Raw genomic sequence first — 23,536 nt, 5'->3', positions numbered from 1 at the left:
ATTCGTCCGACGTTTCGACACGGGATTAGTGTCTTCTTCCCGTGTCGAAACGTCGGACGAATAAAAACTCGTTTTAATCATATGAGACTGCGTAGCCGTTAATTAATGATCTATGATTAAATCCCACAGTCGTTTCCCAAAAAAAAACTTGTTGGAAGTTTATGTACAAAAATGTATGCAGAAACATCCAAAAACAGTGATTTGCAGTTAGACCACCGACGAACCGACGTGTCACCCCATAGAAAATAATTCAAATTTGCTGCCCACGACGCCATGATGAAAAATCATCGAACACTACCGCCACCCCCATAATGGCTCGCGAAATAGTCGTAGCTCAGCCACCAACCTACGTGTATTAACATTGCAGCGGAGTTGCGTCTTAGCTCATTTGACAGGAGCGATCGCCCGAAAAAGCGAATGACCGTTAAAAAGTGTGAGACAATCAGAGAGCGCCAGTGACACGTCGGTTCGTCGGTGGTTAGACGGCACAATTTACGATGAAGAGCTATGATACTCATTCAGATCTTGAAGAATTTCATACAGAATGTTATGCTGAAAACCGCGAGAATCAGGGCATCAAATAGAACCGAATAAGAGGGCGGCCCATCAAAAAATTTGTTTTTTGATCCACCTTAATGGACATCCATATTTTGTGTGCGTGCCTTCCTGTATGGCGAAAAAGCTTTCACTACTACATTCGAACAGGCACCCATAAAAGCCGTGCAAATATTTACGTCACCATTCTTTGTTTACATTTTCCATCATGCACTTGCATTTTGTCTTCTTCCTCACCTTAGTATCTATATTCTCATATCTATCATAATGCCTCATATTCTTTTTCGCGCGCCTAAAATGGATTGATCGAATTGCAATTAGGGGAAGTGGGGGTAGCACGCCCATAGAGGTTAAAACGCGCCACCCCTGAATAAGGTTAAATATCCCCATTTTGATTATTTTCAATAGTCTATACGATAAAGCAATGAAAAATATTGCCATTGGATACATATATTTCATGATTTTTCTCTAGTTATACATGAAAAACTCGAAAAAACGATTTTTGCGTGTTTTGATGCAATTCTAGCTCGGTGGAATTTAGTCTTTCTGTCGCTGTTATACATTGATAAATTAATAATTGAGCCATGAGCCATGCTGCTTACTCGTGTTCTTTATGTTCCACACGAAATCGTCGTCAAAAATGGTTTTAAAACGATTTTATGGGCCTTCAAACTTCTGAGGTCGGTGTGGGGCATTACGCCCATGCTCATTTCGTATGACCGAAACAGCTGAAACATTCGGTTAATTGCCTTAATGTAGGCAATTAAAATGAAAATCAGTACGATAAGCACATGCGCGTTTTAACCCATCCACTGGCGCATCTCACCCCGCATGGTTTCAAAATCATTTTTTTCGGGTGCTTTTTAAAAATCAAATTTCTGTGCAATAAAATGGACAATTAGATATCTGTTATCGGTAGTCAGTCGCAGATATGCTGTTCTTCAGTATGCGCTGATGAAAACTGGCTGAAATGGTGGTTTTCATTGATAAAAATGGCATTTTCCTTAACGTGGGCGTCCTACCCCCAGTTCCCCTACTTAGAATTAAAACTCTCTAAACCGCTTCTATTACCTTTGGCTTATTGGTTTGGAATTCCTAATCAGGAAACAAAATTCCAATAAGTGTCGTCCCACAAAATAACATATTATCACATATTATGATGAAATGGTAAATATTCATCGCAAGACAAAAAGCGCAGTGTGGGGAATAAAGTGAGTTTGAAAAATGCATTTGCATTTGTTGGTTACATTGATGGATAAAGTGGAACGTATTTCTTATTTCATGATAAAAATAATTAAATAAACTAAAATATTTAAAAAATTCATTAATGGAAAAAATGATAACGAGTTTGAAATTCAATCGTAGTTGGCATTTGAAATGCCAGCATACTAAGAAGCTAATGAGGAGAAATTTGAAATTCAATCTCAGTAGGCAAACAGGAATTCTAGATGAACGGTGAAAATAAACATCATTCAGTGTTATGTATTTGAGGCGTGAACATGCGAATTATCCTTCGGTGCTCCGCGCTTGTTTTCGTTGGTAAAAGGCAAATCAGAAGATGGATTTGCTTGGCTACGACACGCAGGAATTCAGCAATGTGGAAACAGACTTGGCAGTTTAGCGGTTAGGTCTTTCGGATTCGTCAGCAACTGCTTCAATCATTCATTCAAAAAACACTTTCCGACCAAACTCGTTACGTAATTTGTGAACAGACCCTTATGACACGTATTTACTCAATAATTTCGTTTCTACCTACACATTGCTTCTCATTCAGTCACTTAGCTACTACTTAGCTACAAATCCAGAACAACTGTAATCTATTAAAATCAGACTAAACTAAATCTGGTTGCTGAAAATACGCCCGCAGGTATGGTTCCTTCAAATGCTACAATTTCCAAAATAGTAAAACTTACATGAAACTGTAACTGGACACACATGATCCGCACTTTTTGTTTCGGATATGTTTCGATGTAACATGCATAAATTTAGACGCTTTTAGATGGGCTTGATAAACAATTTAATTAGTTATACAAAAACTTCATTGGAAGCAATTATTTTTTCATGGAAGTTATTAAAATATCAATTTTTTCCAAAGATAGAAAACTTGTCATTTTCAAAACTTGCGGCAGACTTGATCCCAATATAGGGGGGAATGGAACATATTCAGGTTCTTCCAATCCCAATGAAAGGCCAGATTGATTTATTCTCAAATGTTAACAATTCTTTGAAGTCTTTATTGAATGTAGCAGTTTACTTCGGATTTCTTCACAGATATCTAAAGACAATAGCAAAAACATTAGCGAAAGAGAGCGTAAACAAAGAAAGCCTCTCTTTTGCACATACGATCTATTCTCAATAAAATTAATCAAAGCTAAGTAGGGGAACTGCTGCGTTTTCCATCTCACTGTACATATATTCATCTCATCGCGAAACAAAGAAATAGGGCACCAATTTCGTCGCATCTTTTTGCCAACATGCCTGCTCAATCCCAAAAATAAGAAACAAACAACCTTTTCATTGCTTTGTTTTCCCTAGGATGAATGTCGGAGCTATGAGATGAAGTCCAGGAGCAGTAACCCTATGTTCGACTACACTTTGCATTGGTTAAATAAATAAGGCTTTTAGCAAATACGAATTGCACGTGTATTGCTTTATTGACAAAATTAAGGAGTAAGAACATTTATTTAAACTTTTTAACCAGAAATTAATTATAACTGATCAATTAGTTACATAACATACGATTGGATACAACAAACGCCTTAATATATGCAATATCTGGATCAAGTGTGTCCATACTGTGAAGGACCACGTGTGTCCATGTTGAGTATTTATCTTGTTTTATTTTTTTCTATTCAGCTTTCATTCAATTCAACAATAATAAAATTAAGGCCAGTAAAAATTTGACACGTTTTGTTTGGATGTATTCAAAGTTATTAATCTTTTCTCCTTTGAAGATAAAAAGAATTGAGAACGCCAAAATAATAAAACCTATCTAAAACTTATATAGATGAAGTAAGTAATATCAAATGTTACTCAAATTCAATCAACTGTTTATCGGATCTGTTAACACATGTCGGTGGTAGGTATAAAAATGTTATTAGTTTTTGAGAAAACAGGGGAGATTATGCGTCCCCAGGGATCACGTGTGTCCTGTTTCTCCTACTTATTTTTGAAAGCGATACACGGAATTGATCATTCCATAGTAGAATCAGAGACCAGCCGTCAACATTTCTCTTGTTGACGATCCTTTTTTTGGCCTTCAAGAAAAAAATCATCAATCATTAAATTCTGAATTCGTTGCTGTTACGCCCTTTTCAAATGTTGGTCTAGATATGTCGTAAGCCATGATTCATTCGAAAGACGCAATTTTTTTTTAAATCGACAGGTAGAAACCAACATTGGTTAGGGTTTTTCAATCCCTCCTCCCACCATGTACAATTTTATCAGACAAATTATTTTTTATATTTATATGGCTCACATGGCTAGTTTTACACCCTTCCAGTGGCGTAGCCACGGGGGTGGTTTTGGGCATAAAACCCCCCCCAAAGACAAAATTTTTAGAAGAATTTTTTTTCCAAAAAAAAAATGTTCTGAATCACCCCCCCACCCCCCAGGCCAATTTTCTGGCTACGCCACTGCATCCTTCGTATGGTATATCCTACATAACTTCAGTTTGAGCTCCACTCTAAAATTAGATAAGTACTTATCACCTACCTACCTGCTACAAACAATAATGGTTCCAGCGCTGAGGAGAAACTTTTGCTCAAGGTGATACCTACTTTGGCCCTAAGTCAGAATGATAAGAGCAAACTACGCCACTACTACTCTCCAACATCCTGACCCGCAGCTCGTAAATTATGGACCCCCAGCCAGTTTGACGAAGCGACTGATACCGTCAAAAAATGTCCCCGTTCTTTCTCCGCATTCACGACACTCGCAGATAAGATTCTTTCCAAGCCGCGCACTCCAAGGTGAGTATATTCCTCTGCATCTCTCTGGCGGGGATTGATTATGAACAATTCCGCCATCGCCCGCCGAAAGGAATGCAGCAAAATTTCTCCGAAATACCGATTTCCACTGAAATGCTAGCCCCAATCGAAACGAAGGAGGAGGTCGAAGTGCAACTCGTCGAACAACATGCAGGAAGACGACTCACCACCATCGCATATAAGCAAAAGTAGGAACCTGCATGTCCTACAACCGCTCCCCTTCTTCCGCATCCGCCGGGTCGTGGCAGCTGCTGCAATCGCGCGCGAAAACGAAGCATATGTGCAATGTCCACCACGCGAGACACTTTATGTATCGCTGTGTGTGCAACCTTTTTAATCGTTTCCGAGCAATCGCGCGCGTTTGGCCCCCACGAGCCGTATCAGTTTTGGCAGATCGCGCGCTCAACAGCTTCGGTCGCTCGCCAGAAGACCGCAGAGTGGTTGGTCGGCTGGCAACATTATTAGGCCGCAGATAGCCGAGTGGCAGCCCGTTGTTGCTGTTGCTGTGGATCCTCTGCCGGAGTGTGGGTGTGAGGGAAAGTGGCAGGATGCTTCGGTGGCCACATGCTCTCCTACACTACAAAAGTCAGCAACAATAACACTACATGATGTGTTGGAAAGGATATGCAATCCTGCATTAAACTTCATCATGAAGTTCATAAAAGTACCATTGCATCTTATGCTGTCCAAAGTGTGAAAAAAATCAATTCTAATTTTGTCGTGCCTGATTTTTCTGGATAATAATTCTTAATGGGATATTCGATGGTGTTTTTGTTTAAACATTTAATCTTTCAAAAACACATCCTGTATTGACCGAAGTCAGATTCAAGTCTCGTATTGCATTCGTCTACCGAGGGCAGGAGGCGGAACTGACCGCGGATGAAGATTCTGGTGGATACCGTAGCGTGGCTCACTCACACACCCGTTGGTTGTTGGTGCTAGATTTCCGATAAGACACCAACACACCAGCGGGCGGGCAGCCCAATCGAAACTGTTGTACGATGCTCTGCTCCACACGCTTCCGATTGTCGATACCAATAAAAATAAATAAAATATAATAATGGGATACTCTTATTAAAATAATCAATTGTAGTATCAAAAGCGGCTTTGAATAACAGCAAGAAGAGAAGGAAAGAGCCGTTCCGAAACTATTGGATGGTGGTCCGGTTCTGGTCCAGTGAGTTGAGTGGTTGAAGATTGTTCCAAGCGCAACAGAATCTATCATTGTTGTCTTAAACGGTACCTCCTATTATTGGTGAAGTGTTCCAATAGTTGCTATATTTTTTTATTGTGTTCTTATATTTGCGAATCCCATTGTTTTCATACGGCACTCGCAAATCGCAACTATAGGAACACTAACGCAACTAATGGTGCAAAGCAGAGAAAAAAATGTGATAACTAATAACTAATTTAGATGCAACCTGTTTTCATTTCGTGGAATGAATAAATTGATAGACTATATGGGTTGCTGCGATTGATATGTAGATTGTGTAAAAACAACGCTACCAAAACTGTAGGAACACAACTATCGGAGCTTTTACCATAGTAGACATCAACGTAAGGGCTTGAATTCCCATCTACTTCTCCGCAACAGACATCCATGAAACTGCGCGCAACACGTTCCGTGTCGAAATTTGTCAGCGAAGTCACCCATTTCGACACGCGTGCGAGACCCCCATTTGTTGTGACCAATCAATCCGAACCACAGTCACCACACCACCGCACGCACCATCACTCAATCGTCAGTCAAGCGGCCACTCGATTCGTGGGGTCTCTAATCCACTAGGGTTCGAAATCATCGAATGATACGCGTCGAGATCTCGTCACCGATTTCCTTGGAAATCGCGCCCGGAGAGTGCCATCGAGGAGACTCCCGGGAGTCGTAGCAAAAAACGCAAGTGCCGTGAGCCAGGGGCAGACATCAGCATCCGACGATCTCGACGAAGCTACCTCCCTGAATGCTCTCATGCTCGCTCGTTCCCCACGCTCATGATGCTGATTGCGGCCGGAATGGCCCATTGGATACGGAGAAGCCGAGCGCTGGCTGGCAGGAGGCTCCAAAGATTGCACCTCCGATAGTGATCTCATTTAAATTTATAACGAGAATCGATCTTGGGCGCGCGATAACCGAAGCCATGAACCGATGACGGTGCACAGTGATCCAAAAGCGCGCTAATATTTTCGCATATGAGCCATATATTGTTTCATTCAGCTTCTGGAAAATGACTAAAATGACTTACAGTGAACTCTCTTTACAGAATGAGAGGTCTCTGGGAAATGTTCACAAATCTTGTAAATGTAAGTCATAAGTTTCTCAACTTCGATAAAGTGGAAGACAAAACGTCAATCAGAGACACGTCATTTTACCGTTCGATCTGTTTTTCTATGCTTCTTCAAGGCTTTAGCCCTATAGGGTAAAAGTTGCATATTCGGCTCTTTCATATCACGGTGCCATACTGCATTTGCACTGAAAGACCATCGATGAACATCGAGTGTTATGTTTCAGTCGATGTTCTTTGCCAGAAAGACGAAAACTAATTCACCTATTGCACCTTGTTGAGGTTAAGTCCATCGATGGACATTCGAAGATCGAACTGAGATCATAAAATTGTCCACCCTCCCCCGCTGCCAGATCAACGGCTACCTTAATGAGTGTGAAACAAATTTATGGCTTTTGCCTTCGTATGTGATTGTTGCTGCTCCGTGTTTCCCGACCCACATCAGCAGTGGCCAATCGAGCTCGCGTCACGACCCGTTCTCCTGCGTCCGTGTTGCGCACTAATCGAGACACGTCCTCACATGATAAAGGTCACCGTCTGTCAATTCTCATTTCTTTTTTGTTTTCAAATTTGAAGCCTAATAACGTCTGTCTCTGGATGAATACCACCCTCACGTCGATGATGTTCCGATACGATCGATCCAGCTTCATCGTCCAGATTTGGACCACCGACTGTCACGACGTCGACGAGCTTTGGGCCATGTTGGACATATTCCCCCCGATCCGCTTGCCTTCCACAGCTGTGCTCGAGTCGAGTACAGGGAAACCGTATCGCGTTGATGATGTCTTTCTCGATGCTCTACAACACACCCCGCCATTTGAGGCCTAGGCGACTACCCGGCGAGGGGTGCGGTTGGGGAGGCCATGTTCCTACAACGGCAGCTGCAATGAGAACATTATCTGATGGGCACGACTATCCTCAGATGCCACCGGATGATGACAGAAAGTATCCCAAATATACCTCTTGGCTTCCGAGGCTCTGTTTGTGCGGCGAGTACCGTGTGTAGGCAAAAGGCAAAGGGGTACCAATCAGATGGATGCAATCTTGTGTTCCTGGGCCAACAACATCAGCCCAGTAGAATCGGGGCAGGACAGGTCGCTCCTTTCACAAGGGGGACTCATTTGCATTAATTACCGTCCGGCCTCGTGCTTACGTACCTGTTGTAGACCAACGGTGATCCACCCGTAGACCCTTGGTTGGGCTTTCACTCCGACGCACAATGGTCGGATTCGTCAAATTTCACGACATAAATCGATAACTCGAAAACCATCAGTGCTAGAGTTTTGACGTCTTCAGAAGAAATGATCTACAAGAAGAGATCAATTTTTGGTGTTAGTTGTCATTAGGGTAGCCCTTCGGTGAATTTTTTTTGGAAATGTATTTTTTTACCCTTTTGAGTTAGGAGTTCATGTAATTCTACAAAGTTGTAGAAAATTTAATTCTAAGCATTTTTGCTTAATAAACATTTATTTTATCTCATATAGGTAATGTTTTATGACAAAATTACTAAATTTAGATAGGGTGGTCCCGAAAAAATAGTTTTTAGCGTCCACTTTCATCAATTCAGAATATTTTCAAAATCTGTCTTAGCATCGCTTCATGGTCTTTGGATGGCGCATCTTTTGGTTACATAAGACGGCTGATAGCTTCATTTTCAAGCATATTATAAGCGTTTTTTCATGAAAAAGTGATATTTTTCTAAGCATTCTACTGAAGCTAGCAGCAAATATTAGCAAAAATTTCAATCGTTATCTGAAAGTATACATGCAGGCCCATCAAATCCATGGTATTTCATTTGTCCATGTTTGTCCACTTTTGTTTGATAATCATATTAGTTTTTGTATGAAAAATCAGCTATTCCATGGGAAACACATATACCATATCTCTGATTTTCGCAATATTTGGTAGAATCATTCTTTTTCGAAAATAAATAAACTCACTTTTTAATTTTGTCCGATTTCGATCCAGGGTGGTCGAAAAAATCAACATTTTGGAAAAAATATTTTTTTAAAACATAATTTTTGAACTACTGGACCTATTATCAATGTTCATGGAATCACATGTAGTCATTGGCGACCCTCACTTAGAAACTGTGAAAATAAAATTATTCTGCGAATTAGCCATGAAAAATCAACTTGAATTTTATGATTTTGTATTTCGCCATAAAAGTAGCGCTCTTAAGCATATATTTCATGAAAACCCCTTGAAAATCGTTCCAGTAGTTAAAATGTCAAAATGATTTTTTCGACTTCTTTTCGACACGAGTTGATTCAAATATTTTAGATAAAGAACGATTCTTTGTGGGCTTTGTGCCCATGCGGTTAGCGTCGTCAATCGTCTAGAGGCATGGACTATGTAGCGTGGCTCGATTCCCGCCTCGGAAAGAAGGAAACTTTTCGTGATCGAAAAATTCTCCACCCCACTGGGTATTATGTGTCCTGTCAGTTGTCTAGGTGTTAAGTGTTCAGTCTCTACGACCTCTGGTCGAAGACGGTGTTCTTGTCTTTTATTCTACCAAATATTGTGAAAATCCAAAAGATGATATATGTGTTTCACCCTAATTTTTCGTACAAAAATAATACTATCGTCAAACAAAAGCGGACAAACATGGACAAATGAAATACCATGAATTTGATGGGCCTGCATGTATATTTTCAGATTACGATTGAAATTTTTGCTAATATTTGCTACTAGCTGCAGTAGAATGCTCAGAAAAATATCACTTTTTCATGAAAAAACGCTTATAATATGCTTAAAATGAAGCTATCAACCATCTTATGTAACTAAAAGATGCGCCATCCAAAACCGTGAAGCGATGCTAAGACAGTTTTGGAAAATATTCCGAATTGATGAAAGTGAAAGCTAAAAACTATTTTTCGGGAGCACTCTATCTAAATTTAGTAATTTTGTCATAAAACATCACCTATATGAGATAAAATAAATGTTTATTTAGCAAAAATGCTTAGAATTAAATTCTCTACAACTTTGTAGAATTATATGACATCCTAACTCAAAAGGGTAAAAAAATACATTTCCAAAAAAATTTCACCGTAGGGCCACCCTAATGACAACTTACACCAAAAATAGATCTCTTCTTATAGATCATTTCTTCTGAAGACGTCAAAACTCTAACACTGATGGTTTTCGAGTTATCGATTTATGTCGTGAAATTTGACGAATCCGACCATTGTGCGACGGTGGCCTCGGTCCCAAAGTCGAGAAACAATTTTGCATGCAGTGTTTAATAGATTTCACACGTTCACGTACCCGTATCAAAGAGAGGCAGGGGGAAATTAGGCACGATTATAATGTAATGAGCTTCAATTGGTTCGCAGCAAATTGGGATGTCACCCCAAATAAGTGATAAGCTTCTTTGGCAAGGATTTCAAAATGTATGTCAAAATCAAATTATTGAAATACATGTCTTTTGGATTTTTTGACGCTTTTCCCACTGGCACGGTTATACCAGTCGTTGGATTTTATTAGGACTGCGAACCATTTCACCGGTAACTTTTAGTATTTCTCCAGTGGTTTTTATTTAATTTTAAAAATAACCCTGCTGGGAAGCATAGTTAGGTTTAACAATTTGATAGTTAAACTTCGTTTACTCGGAAATTGTCGCCAAATTCATTTTGTTCCAAATTATGTTCAAATTTTAAACGCACAGTGGGAAAATAATCATTGAACTGTTGAATTTGATAATCTAAAGTTAAACGAATCGGTGAAATGGTTTATAGCCTAAGCTTCACTCGGCACAAGATCAATAGTATTTCATTTTTTGGCAAAAAAAATCCGAGGGGGGGAGACAAAATGGATTTTAAATATTTGTATCGGCCTAATTTGGGAGTCCTGGCCAAATTTCAGGCCATATAGATGTGGTTTAGGGGTGGCACCAAGGCAATTTATGTTTATATAAGAATTTAAGTACATATATGGCAAAAAAAATAATAAATTGTTCAAGTTCTCCATCAAATAGATATGAATTTAAATAAACCACCCCAACCTCCGTTTTTGGAATCTATATAAAAGAAACCTGCGGTCAACTAATCAGTTTTAAGTAAGTTTAACGGACTTATTGGCAGAGATAAATGGTCAAAATTGTAAAAGTCCCACCGGCAGCCGAATCTTTTTTCGCATTATCTCATAAAAAAAACACCTTAAAGGGGGAAACGCAATGGAGTGCGGCAACGGAACGCAACGGCAGGATGCGGCAGCTGTCACTTTTGAATACACGGCAGTATGTATATGGGACGGCACGCAATGATGCGGTACGACAGATGCGGAATGTACTAAAACCGCATATATATTTTTTTAATTTTCGAAAAAAGAAATTTCAAACAAAACACCAAGAGAATTCCTCTCAAATATCAAGAGGAAACCTCCTGAAACTACGACGGCGATTCCTTTGAATGGAAATGAAAATCCAAAATTGAAAAAAAAAATCTTATAAATTAGGTAGTTCTACTAGGAATTCCCACTTCCTTCGAGAGCTCCTCCAGGAATTACTTCAGAAATTCCTCCAGAAATTCCTTCGAAAGATCCTACAGGAATTCCTTCGGAAATTCTTCCAGCGATTCTCTCTAAAGTTCGTCTAGGGATTCCTTTGGAACTTCCTCCAGGGATTCCTTCGGAAAATAATCCAGGAATTCCTTCGGAAGTTCCCCAGATTGCTTCGGAGGATCAGGGATTTCATTTCCTTCGGAAGTTTCTCGAGAAGTTCCTTCGGAAGTTCCATCAGGAATTCCTTAGGAATTCCTTCAAAAGTTCCTCCAGGAATTCCGTTGGAAGTTCCCCCAAGAACTTCCCCGGAAGTTCTTCCAGGAATTCCTTCGGAAGTTCCTCCTGGAATTCGCCCGGAAGCACATCCAGGAATTCACCCGGAAGTTCCACCAGGAATTCCCCAGGAAGGTTCCTCCAGGAATTCCTTCGGAAATTCCTCCACGAATTCCTTCAGAAGTTCTTCCAGGAATTCATTCGGAAGTTCCTCCAGGAATTCATTCGGAAGTTCCTCCAGGAATTCCTACGGAAGTTACTCCAGGAATTCCCTCGGAAGTTCCTCCAGGAATTCCCTCGGAAGTTCCTCCAGGAATTCCCTCTGAAGTTCCTCCAGGAATTCCCTCGGAAGTTCCTCCAGGAATTCTCCCGAAAGTTCCTCCAGGAATTCTCCCGAAAGTTCCTTCAGGAATTCACCCGAAAGTTCTTCCTGAAGTTCCTCCAGGATTTTTTCCGGAAGTTCCTCCAGGAATTCTTCTCGAAGTTCCTCTAGGAATTCCAAGGAGAACTTCCGATTCCAAAGATATACAGGAGGAGCTTCCGGGAGGTCATTCCAGGGGAAATCCTAGAGGAACTTCCGGGGGAATTCCTGGAGGAACTTTCGGAGGAATTCCTGGAGGAACTTTCGAATGAATTCCTGGAGGAACTTTCGGAGGAATTCCCGGAGGAACTTCCGGGAGAATTCCTGGAGGAATTCTTGGAGGAACTTCCGAAGGAAATCCTGGAGGAACTTCCGAACGAATTCCTGGAGGATCTTCCGGAGGAATTCCTGGAGGAACTTTCAGAGGAATTCCTGGAGGAACTTACGGGGGAATTCCTGAAGGAACTCCGGAAATTCCTACAGAAGTTCTTCTGGAAGTTCCTTCAGGAGTTCCTCAAGAAGTTTCTCCGGAAGTTTCTCCAGAAATTCCTCCGGATGTTCCTTCAGTAGTTTCCCCGGAAGTTCAGGAGTTCCTTAAGAAGTTCCTTCAGTAGTTTTTTCAGAAGTTCCTGCGAAAATTACTTCGGAAGTTCCTCGTAAGTTCCCCCAAAAGTTCTTACGAAAGTTCCTCCGGAAATTCCTCCACGATTGTCTCCGGAAGTTCCTCCAGGGATTCCTCCGGAAGTTCCTCCAGGAATTCCTCCGGAAATTCCTTCAGGAATTCCTCCGGAAGTTCCTTCAGGAATTTCCCCGGAAGTTCCTCTAGGAATTCCCCCGAAAGTTCCTCCAGGAATTCCCCCGGAAGTTCCTCCAGGAATTCCCCTGGAAGTTCGTCCAGGAATTCCTCCGGAAGTTCGTCCAGGAATTCCTCCGGAAGTTCCTCCTTATTTAAATAATTGAAATTAAATCGTCTCTAGAAATAATTAAAATTATCTTTAAAAAAAATAATAATTTCTTTAAAACTTGAAACGTCATATGAAACCTGTCCGTCAAATCCGCATGCATTGCGTTTTGCAACTGCGGCAATAATGCGGGCTTTTTTAGTACAAACCGTCGACAAACCGCTTGCCGTTGCCGTACTCCATTGCGTTTCCCCCTTAAATGGCAAACTTAACTATGTGTATCAAAATTAAACATCTTTAAAAAAACAAATATAATAAGGGTGTGGAGGTGGGAGGAGTATTGTTCAAAATATGAACAATTTAGCGTATATTCTATGAGCCTCCCGATTTCAACTAAATTTGGTGTACAAATTTTCTATCCGAAGGAGAAGTGAATAAACGAGATTCAGTTGAAGCCCCAGGAGCGATTTCAATAAAATTTGAAGCAAATTTGGCGATTTGAATAAATTAAAAATATAGATGAAAGAAGAAAAGTGTGGGTAGAAGGCTATGGGCAGAAGATAGGAAGACTGAGGAAAAATTAAAAGATTAAGAGGAAGAAGAAAGAAAAAAGCAAAAGAAGTAGGAATAATAAAGAGGAAGGAAAAGGCTAAAAGGAGAAAAAATAAGAAATAAGAGAGATGAGTTATAGAAGAAAGAATATAGTTGGTAGAAGGGAAAAAAAGTTGAAAAGTGCATGAAAAAAAAAGTAAGAATGAAAATAAAATAAAGAAGGAAGGGAAACGGAATGAAGGAAGAGCCTATGTAATATTCACCCCAGAACTGCATTTTTAAACATATTTGCTGTGTTGGGCTGAACACACTAATTGCTAGAATGCTGGTTCCCTAGGAGAAGTGGCCACTTTTCGCTTGCGACGTATCAAATTTCATGATTTTGCAAAACAAGCTCAGCGAAATGTGTTCTGAGGATGTTTGGACCGCCTGATCACATTCCGGAACACCATGGAATGCTGGTTCCCTGGGGAAAGTGGCCACTTTTTGATCATTACTGAGACCTGGCTTGCGACATATAAAACTTCATGATTTTGCCAAACATGTCAATAGGATTTTGTCCTGAAAGTATTTGGTACATCTGGTCACATTCCGGGATACCCTGGCATGTTTGATCCCTGGGGGATCAACATGTAGCCACTTCCTCCAGGGTACCAGCATTCCAGAGCTTTTCAAAATGTGACCATATGGATCAAATACTCTAACAATAAATGCCTATTGACTTGTTCTGCAAAATCAAGAAGTTCGATACGTCGCAAGCCAGGTTTCAGTAATGATCAAAAATTAGCCATTTCCCCCAAGGAACCAGCATTTCAGAGATTTTCGGAATGTGATCAGATGGACCAAATGCTCTCAGAATACATTCCAGAATACAATACAGAATACATTTACAAAATTATGAAGTTTGATACGTCGCAAGCCAGGTTTCAGTATTGATCACAAAGATGGCCACCTCCTCCAGGGAACCAACATCCCAGGGCGTTTTGGACTGTGACCAGAAGGACCAAATAATCTCTGAACACATTCCTATGGGCTTGATTTGCAAAATCATGAAGTTTGATACGTCGCAAGACAGGTATCGGAATTGATCAAAATCTGGCCACTTTCCCCAGGGAACCAACATTCCAGGGTGCCCCGAAATGTGGCCATAATTCCCAAATGCCCTTAGAATAAATTTCTATTAACTTGGTTTGCAAAATCATAAACTTTTATGCGTCGCAAGCCAGGTTTCAGTATTGATGAAAAAGTGGCCACTTCCCACATGGATCCAGTATTCCACAGCATTTCGGAATGTGACCAGAATGACCAAATACCATCAGAACAAATTCATATGGACTTGTTTTGCAAAATCATGACGTTTGATACGTCGCAAGCCAGGTTTCAATAATGATCAAAAAGTGGTTACTTCCCCCAGGGAATCAGCATTCCAGGGCATCCCGGAACGTGACCAGATGGACCAAATACCCTTAGAACACATCCCAGCAGGTCCATTGAGCCGATAGGATTTCACTTATTACTTTTAGAAACTACTACAGGCCTTTTTGGTTCTCCAAAACGTCCTGGAGTTAAGAAAATGAGATCTACCCGATCCACCAACGATGAACGATGTATTCGTGCATTGCTGAATATCCCAGCAGGTCCATTGAGCCGATACGACTTCATTCATTATTTTCACAAGCTACAATAGGCCCTCCGTGAATCGATGTTCTTCGACTCGATATCGACTCGGCCATTCTAAAATTATTTTCTCGGTTACTCTCATAGTTCTTTCGAACAATTTTCCATGGAACTTTTATCCAACATATCGATGTATGCTTGAGTCAATGGTCCTTCCATTAGCGACTCATAGAGGATCGGCTGTATTATAGACACTTTTTGGAGCTCGGATCATGTAATCTGTCCAATGAACCAACTGATGATTGGTGTATGATATGATTTCCCAGTTGATTCATTGAGTTGATATGATTTCAATCATTATTCATACAAGCTACTACAGACCTTTTAGGTTCACAAAAAATGTCTTGGAAACCGTAACGATTGAACTACTTGATCATCCAGTTAATCTCATTGTCGTTGTGCATCTTGACCCAAGGTTATTTTGGAGCTCCTTGGGAATTAAATCTCATGTTCATGTAAATTAGGATCATATGCTTGCTACACCGGATTGGGTATATACCGATGATGAGGATATTGCGAAAGACTTGATTGATCTGGAAGATACTATGAACTAAACTCAAGAATATTTTGGAGTACCTTGAAGATCCCGTATTCACGAAAATTGGGTTTGTATGATGCGTAGGGTAACTGTTCCAGTTTTGGCCATGTTCCTAATTTGGTCAGTTTGTCGCATAACTCCGAAAATAAACCATTTGAACAGGATTGGGGGTATACCGACTATGAGGACATTACAAAAGCATTGATTAATCCGGTAGATACCGCTAGCTGAACTTCAGAACGTTTTGGAGTACCTTGAGCATCTCGTATTCTAGAAAATTAAGCTTGTATGATAAGTATATGCTTATTGAACCAGATTGGGTGAATACCGACAATGAGGACATTGTAAAAGCCTTGATTGATCTGGTAGATACCGTGAGCTGAACTCTAGAACGTTGTGGAGTACCTTTAGCATTTTGTATTTAAAAAAATGGGTTTGCATGATGCGTATATGCCTATTGAACCAGATTGGGTGTATACTGGCAATAAGGACATTGCAAAAACCTTGGTTGGTCCGGTAGATATCGTGGGCTGTACTCCAGAACGTTTTGGAGTACCTTGAGCATCTCGTATTCATGAAAATCAACCACAGGCATAACGTTCAGGAAGGCTCAACTTCTCTGAGTCTCCAGAACTATCAAACAATGTGATTTAGGATTCAAACATGCCAGATTTATATGCATGCTCTCAGAAGCGAATATATAGTCAAACTTGACCTCTGATATTTTTCATGCAAAGTCAACATCCTGGTGAACAGTTTTACTGAAGCAAGTGGGGACCTATCTCTCTTCTGTGATTTTACACATCCAATCTAAAACGCTGGGCATATATGACCGTCCTGAAAGGGTTAACACATTTAATTATTTACAAATCATATCGGATATCCTTCATGGGATTGAGCTGAAGATATTCTACAACAAAAGTACGTATGAAATGATATGCAGTGATTTCCGTTTTCCTTTGATAAACAAAATATTAATAGTCAATCGAAAAACCGCTTAGTGCCGTTTGGCAGAACACCGACAAATTTTCAGTTGGAATAATTTGAAGAAGAAGAAGTAGAACGCTTAGCGAACGCCCTCAGCGTTTCTATGACTATGCTTCAATTTTTTATAACTACGGAACTACGAGATCTACGGAAACAATTTGATTTGATTCATTAAAAAAACACCCAAAAATTTTATGCTTTTTTAGCCAAAAAAATATTTCAATCTTTTGCTTCAATGATCAACTATACAAATAGTACGGTCTTCATCAATCTCCGTTTCACAATACTACATGCAGGAAGCAGTAATCCTGGTGTACTTTAATACTTATCAATCAAACAGAAATCTTACAAACAGATTTTAATTCGCACTGCAGAGTACCCATCAATACCACAATAATAAATTTCAAAATCATAGTTCATTGCATACATTGCAAAATCATGTTTTCCTGAGCGAAAACCGTCCATCATCATAACTCACAATCCCAATGTAACCACGAAAGAATGTCACAACTCCGTATGTGCCGGTCCAGTCCCAATAAATACCCGCAGCAGATTATGTTGTTCTTTATGCGACCAATCATAAGCATAAATTCTTACGTTCGGTGTTTTACACGCGCCAGCATCGAAGGAAAAAAAAAACGATCCAACCAGCTCGTAGAAGATCTGTTGGTACAACAACGTCCCCATATGGACCATGCAGGGAAGGATGCGGCAACAGCATTTCGTGACAAAGAATCCGTTCGAATCAATCTTTGGAGAGTGCACCGCATTTCCCTAGAAAACAGATTGGATTATTTGCTCCTCCGGCGTACCTTCTGGTCCTCGGGGCAACATCGCTCCACGTGCTTTCGTTTTGCCGTGTCATGCTTGTATGTGATAAACCGCTCTGTGGACGAAGAAAAGAAACATGCTGCAACGGAAGGGTCAATTTTTAACCAACGAAGAATCGCCTGCACTCATCAGCAGCACAAACTCTGCATTCCTTCTCCCATCGCATCCCGATCGGAACCGTGTTGCGAGGAAATGGCAGAAACGTTCCGCTGTGATTTGTTGCTTAAATTGATGAAGCCCATGTCCCCCGTTGCCGCTATTCGTTCGTTACAAGATTGAGAATGCTTCCAGAAGAATGCACTCCCGTGATGAATGATTCAATTTACATTCACCGGCTGCTGGAGTAAGGAGTTCTTTGTTGAGAAATCGTTTTCTGCATCCTCCATCCTAGTCATTAATGGAAATCCATACCATGTCTCATAAATCATTTTCCCTTTTTTTTCGGCAACATTGATTACAAATGTGCGTTTGGTTTTTTGCTTCCGTGTTTCCGCAGGAGACGATGAGGAAGCTGCTGATGAGCAGCAGTCATTACCCCAGGAGCAACAAGGAAATTCTTCATCAAGCAGCAGTAGCAGTAGCAGTGGTAGCGAAGTAGGCGGCGAAACAGAAATGATCCACTCCCAGCCTGCTTCAATTCAGAACGAAACGGAAGAGGAGACCCCTATGGAAACGACTCCCCCGGAAGAAGCAGCATCTTCCCCTGCTCCCTCAACAGCAACCCGTAGCAGTAGAACGCCTTCTGTGGCATCACCTCCACCTCCTCCCCCAACGACTACTATGAGTGATGCCGGCTCAGACCGCGGAGTTTCCTCTCCGGAGAAGGTCGAAATCAAGGTCGAACCCGACTTCTTGGTTGACGAAAATCAAAGATCTCCAGAGGTGGACCATGAAGAAGTGAGTAAATCTCCAAATCTGAGCACCGCTCAGCTTCCCATGCTTAGACTGAATGCCGCTTTGGCCGCTGACCCAGCAACCAATCCGGACGCTAAAGATCTTAAAAATATCACCGCTGCAAATGATAGTCAGTTCGAGAAGAACAACGAGTCCAACAATTACCAAACGGCTGGTCCCCCACCGCAAGCAATCCTTCGGAAGCCCGCCAAGCCGGAAAACATCACCATTCCTATAACCGTGGATCTGCCGCCCCGGATACCAATGTACATGTGTGGACCGTGCGGCATTCGATTCTCATCGGCCTCTACCCTGGAGGCCCACCAAACCTACTACTGTTCCCATCGGAAGGACGCCGACGAGAACAACGGTGGTGGGAAAAACGCACATTCCAACGATCCCAACAGTTCCGAGCCGCCATCAAAAGCGGCCAAAACCGGGAAACAGTACGCATGCACCCAGTGTTCGTACAGCGCAGATAAAAAGGTCTCTCTAAACCGTCATATGCGTATGCACCAGTCGTCTCCTGCACCGAGCCCGAACACGTCCAACGGAGACGACAGCACAGCTAGTCAACAGCTCCAGCTGCAGTTCCAAGTCCAGGCGGCAGCCGCTGCAGCTGCCGCAGCCGCCGCTTTGCAGCAACAACAACAACAGCAGCAACAACCGCCGCCTCAAGTAGACCGGTACTGTTCCGATTGTGATATTCGGTTTTCCAGCACCAAGACATACCGAGCCCACAAACAGCACTACTGCAGTTCGCGACATAGAGAAGGGTATGTCTTAACACAACTTCTAATTATATTCAGTAAATACTAACCTCTATCGTTCCACAGTCAATCGAACAACAGTACGCCGAAACCTCAGCACAAATCTGGTTCACAAAGTCCCCCTGAAGTACCCAAAACGCCTCCGGTGACTTCTCAACAACCATTCCTGGCACTTCCTACCAACCCAATAATTGTAATACCATACTCGTTGATCCGCGGCGCCAGCGTAATTCCGGCTCTTCTGTAAGCTCTTGTGACTACCTATGAAATAGCATTTGCTAATTTAGATTTTTCCACAGATCATCCTTAGCACCGGGGATCTCAAACCCCGAATCAGCTTGCTTCATCTTCCAGAACGGCACTCTCCAACCGATAGCAGTTTCTGCAGCGGCGGCCGCTGCTGCAGCAGCCAGTGCAGCCGCCGCAGCGGCGGTAAGCGTCCACCAAACGTCGCAACATCAGCCGCCACCACCACTGGCCAACGTTAGTGGTTCTGGACCCCAATCGCGAGTCCAAACTCCAAACGTCGGCAGCGAGAGCAGTTCCAACAGTAACAGCACCGGCGAGGTGCTCAAAGCAGTCAACAAACGGGACAATGTCAAGTGAGTTTCATGAAATTCGTACAATTTAAAATAAGTTTGTTAACTGTAAGCCTTCCACAGAGAATCTTCAACTCCGCTGGACCTATCGGTGCGAAGCGGCAATCTCCGCGAGCGATCGCTATCGCTCTCCTCAGCCATATCAGTCGAACAACTGCGGATGGACTTCGACAGCTTGATGGAAGGCAAAGAGAATCTCTCGGTCAGCGGCGATTCCATCACTCCAGAACAGATCGTTTGCGCACCATCGCTCCCGGGGAGTCCTCCTCTGACGCCATCCCCCAAACGTCGTTCGAACAGCCCTCGAGGGGGAGGTGGTGGTGGTTCTGGAAGTGGAGTCGGTTCTCGAAGTGAACGTGAAGGTTCCATATCCATATCTCCACTTTCGTTACAGCAGCAGCAACAGCTTTTGATGCGTCCTCTTCTTCCGGCGGATATTGCTCTGCGTCTCTCGGCAGCTGATCCCGCGCTTAATCTCAACCTCAACATACTTCCAAACTCGCCACTACTCACTCAAAAGGGCGTCGAGCTTGCTCTTCGGCTTTCCTCGGGCTCAAACAGCAACTGCGTAGATCCTACTTCCAAGAACCTTTCCCAGCCGCAAATGTCTCCTCTGTTGAACAGCATTTCACCGACCAACAACGTTCAGGTTCCGGTTCTCTCGAGCACTCCTCAGATTTTTGTCAAACAAGGCGATTCGAAGTGCAAGGAGTGCAACATAGTCTTTTGCAAGTACGAGAACTACTTAGCTCATAAGAAGCATTACTGCTCCGCCCGTAATCTGGATCAGGACGGAGACAACCAGAAAACTAGTCCTCCAATATCTCCACAAGCGACGAGTCCTTCAACTCCGACGGCAACTACGGCTGGCGGTGGATCGCGAACATCTAGCGGAGGTCAAACTGTTGCCTATCAGCAGCTCATTTGTGCCGCTTGCGGCATCAAGTTCACATCGCTGGACAATCTGAGCGCTCATCAGATGTACTATTGTCCGAAGCGAGTAGATGTGCAGATTCCGGTAAGTTTTATCGTTTGTGTTTTATAGTAACGATCCGTATTGATGGATTCTTCTCATTTATTCAGGCTGCCGTTGCTCCACAAAAGGAGCGTTGCTCTAAGTGTAAGAGCATGCATGAGCCCGGGCAGCCATGTACCGTGGCCGGCCAGGGAGCTTACAAGTGTCCCATCTGTGAGACTATTAGTCCGAATTCGACTGAAGCACGACGCCATATGGATACCCATGGGGGTGTGAAAGCATTCCGATGCACCATTTGCCGCTATAAGGGTAACACGTTGCGGTGAGTTTTACTGATTTTGATCTCGATTGTGGTTATTTCTGAAGTCCACTTTTCTTGCAGCGGGATGCGAACTCACATTCGGATGCATTTCGACAAGAAAACAAATGATTTCAATGAGGAAAACTATATCACATGTATCCTAGAAGAGGACGGCATCGAAATACCACCAGCCGCAGCTGTTGCGTCTGCGGCAGCTGCTGCCGCCGCAGTTGCCGCCACAACTGCTCAGCTAATGAATCAGGCAGTTGCAGCGGCACAAGCGGCTAGTCATCAACAACTGCCACCGATTCGGCATGTAGAGAACAATAGCGGTGGTCTATCGGGGCATGTTCACTATTGTGAACTGTGCCCATATTACTCAGCCTACAAACTAAATGTGGTAAGTAACACTCATAATAGGATGTTGATGAGCTTGAGGTTGAATTATTATCCTTTTTCCAGGCAAAACATATCAAACTTATTCACGGGCGAGAACGGCCGCCTAGCAATTCGCCATTGGTCGGCGAAGGAGGTGAATCTCTGATATTCAATGGTGACAGTGGAAATTCAACGCCTCGTCCTCCTATCAGCAGCACTCCAGGTCCAAACGTTAAAAGGTCAGTAATTATTATCTACCTTTGCATACAACACTGAAACTAAACTAAATGTATTTTAAATTTATCAATCAGCCTAATCAAAACTGAACCGGAAGACGATCGCCCAGAAGATGCCGATGTTGACGTAGATGTGGTTCTAGAAGAACCCGAAGTGATAATCAAAACTGAGGCGGCGGAACAGCCAACAAACCAGCTGATGGGATCTCCACCTCCACCGCTCCTGCTGGCAAGTCAACCTGCACACCATCTAAAAGTGAAACCCCTGCACCCTGGAGGCCCAGGTGGCCTGAAGACCTCTCCGAACCACCAGTCCCAACCCAAAACCCCGTCGCCGCCCGGCTACTTAGGAGAGATCAACCACAGCGGACCTAATCACTGTGACGCCTGCGATATTACTTTTAACTACGTCAATACGTTCATAGCTCATAAGAAATTCTACTGCAAGAAGAGTCAACAAGATGGCGGTGCGGCACCATCAGGTGGGGCACCGGCAAGCATTCGAGCGGCGTCAGCGGGCTCACCAAACAACGTGGTCACCGTTTCCAGGGCAACGGAGACGTCAGTTTAGGCTAAGCTACTACAACAGCAGTGGATGCTTTGCGTTAGCGGCTCGTTTCCAATGGTAAATAAGGGGTCAGCAGTCTATGCGGGAATAGAGGCAATTGTATACGGAGAAACTTAAAAGCCGGAAAACAAAGAATTTACCAATTTATGCATAATGTATACGGTTTTATCTGAAAAATATCACACAAATGGGAGAGTTCCCATTGCTTCACTTACACGTAGCAGGAAGTGATCGCTTCTGTGCCGAGCATACTTGTATGAGGCTGCCCGAAAATTTTGCTACAGAATCTAAAAATTCTTAAGTATAACTAGACTTAAGCTGAACTATTATATGGATTGGTGTTAAAAGCACATACGCTGTGTAATGTTTAGGAAAAAATGAAAAGTAATTTTGTTGCTGTGCTAGCGGAGGAGGAAGCAATCCGACATGTTGACCCTCTTCTGCTGGATTATAGGTTAATTCTTTATTTCAGTTCAAACCCTTGTTTTTAATGTTAGGATTTGTTTATTACCAAAGTTATAGCGAGTTGTTTAATTTTGTCAATTTTAGTTTTAAATTCCTCCAAACCAATACGTATAACTTCCAATTTGAATCAAGACTTAAGCGATATTTGCATTTAGTAGAAACTAGCGTATAAACCCTATAATAAGTGGGATGTAAATCTGTGTAAAAATAGTGAAGCGGTAATAAAATTGTAAAACCTAAGCTCGAATTTAAACTAATTGAAAATTAATCGACACAGACACTTAAGATAGGAATAAAGCAAACAAATTGCATCACAGTCTTCTACCTTTAACAAACAGTTAAGAAGCAGATTTCTTTTTTCTCCTACATGTAGCTTGTAGAATCAGAATTTGAATCCCATAGCAAATTTGAAACAAAGGCCATATTAACATGCTTGGATTTATTACCACGATTACCACACAAATACCACTTATACATTTAAAAAAAAATCGAAATTCACTCATCCACACACTCTCTCAAAGTGCGTTTTGATTTGATTCTGTAATCTCTGTTGGAGTGAAAAATTCCCAAATATCGAACGAAAACTATGTAAAAATATATGTCAAACCAAATTATTCGTCGGCGTGAAAAATAGTTATTGGGAAGTAAAACGAAAAATTAACTTGAAACTAAACACAAACACATAGAATCAAATGACAATAAATTATTATTTATCGAACGTAAACGAACAATGTAATGAAATCAAACGTGAAAATACTAAAACAGAGTGTTGAAACAGAGATCGAAACGAAACTAGGAAACAGTTAGTGAACAGAAGAAAAACAAGAACAGAGAAACACCTTCAAAGAAGCCCTATCAACCATTAAACACATGGAGGTTCAATTAAACTAACAAATACTGAAAAA

The 23,536-nt window shown here is 41.9% G+C and overlaps 1 protein-coding gene across 4 annotated transcripts in view; it reads left to right on the top strand.

The window, feature by feature from the left end:
* LOC134213637 (zinc finger protein ush) overlaps positions 1-23,536 on the top strand; it is a 279,132-nt gene extending 255,596 nt beyond the window's left edge. For all 4 annotated transcript variants that reach the window (XM_062692875.1, XM_062692877.1, XM_062692874.1 and 1 more), the window contains 8 exons: positions 17,941-19,114; positions 19,175-19,351; positions 19,408-19,710; positions 19,771-20,725; positions 20,791-21,005; positions 21,066-21,384; positions 21,447-21,601; positions 21,674-23,536. In XM_062692875.1, the coding sequence (XP_062548859.1) occupies positions 17,941-19,114; positions 19,175-19,351; positions 19,408-19,710; positions 19,771-20,725; positions 20,791-21,005; positions 21,066-21,384; positions 21,447-21,601; positions 21,674-22,169 (3,794 nt within the window). In that variant the 3' untranslated portion in view covers positions 22,170-23,536. The remainder of the gene's footprint in view (positions 1-17,940; positions 19,115-19,174; positions 19,352-19,407; positions 19,711-19,770; positions 20,726-20,790; positions 21,006-21,065; positions 21,385-21,446; positions 21,602-21,673) is intronic.

This window comes from Armigeres subalbatus, chromosome 2 (assembly GCF_024139115.2).
Source record: "Armigeres subalbatus isolate Guangzhou_Male chromosome 2, GZ_Asu_2, whole genome shotgun sequence".
Classification (NCBI taxonomy): Eukaryota; Metazoa; Arthropoda; class Insecta; order Diptera; family Culicidae; genus Armigeres; species Armigeres subalbatus.
The sequence above is the reverse complement of the archived record's forward strand: the minus strand, read 5'-3'. Positions and strand labels throughout refer to the sequence as shown.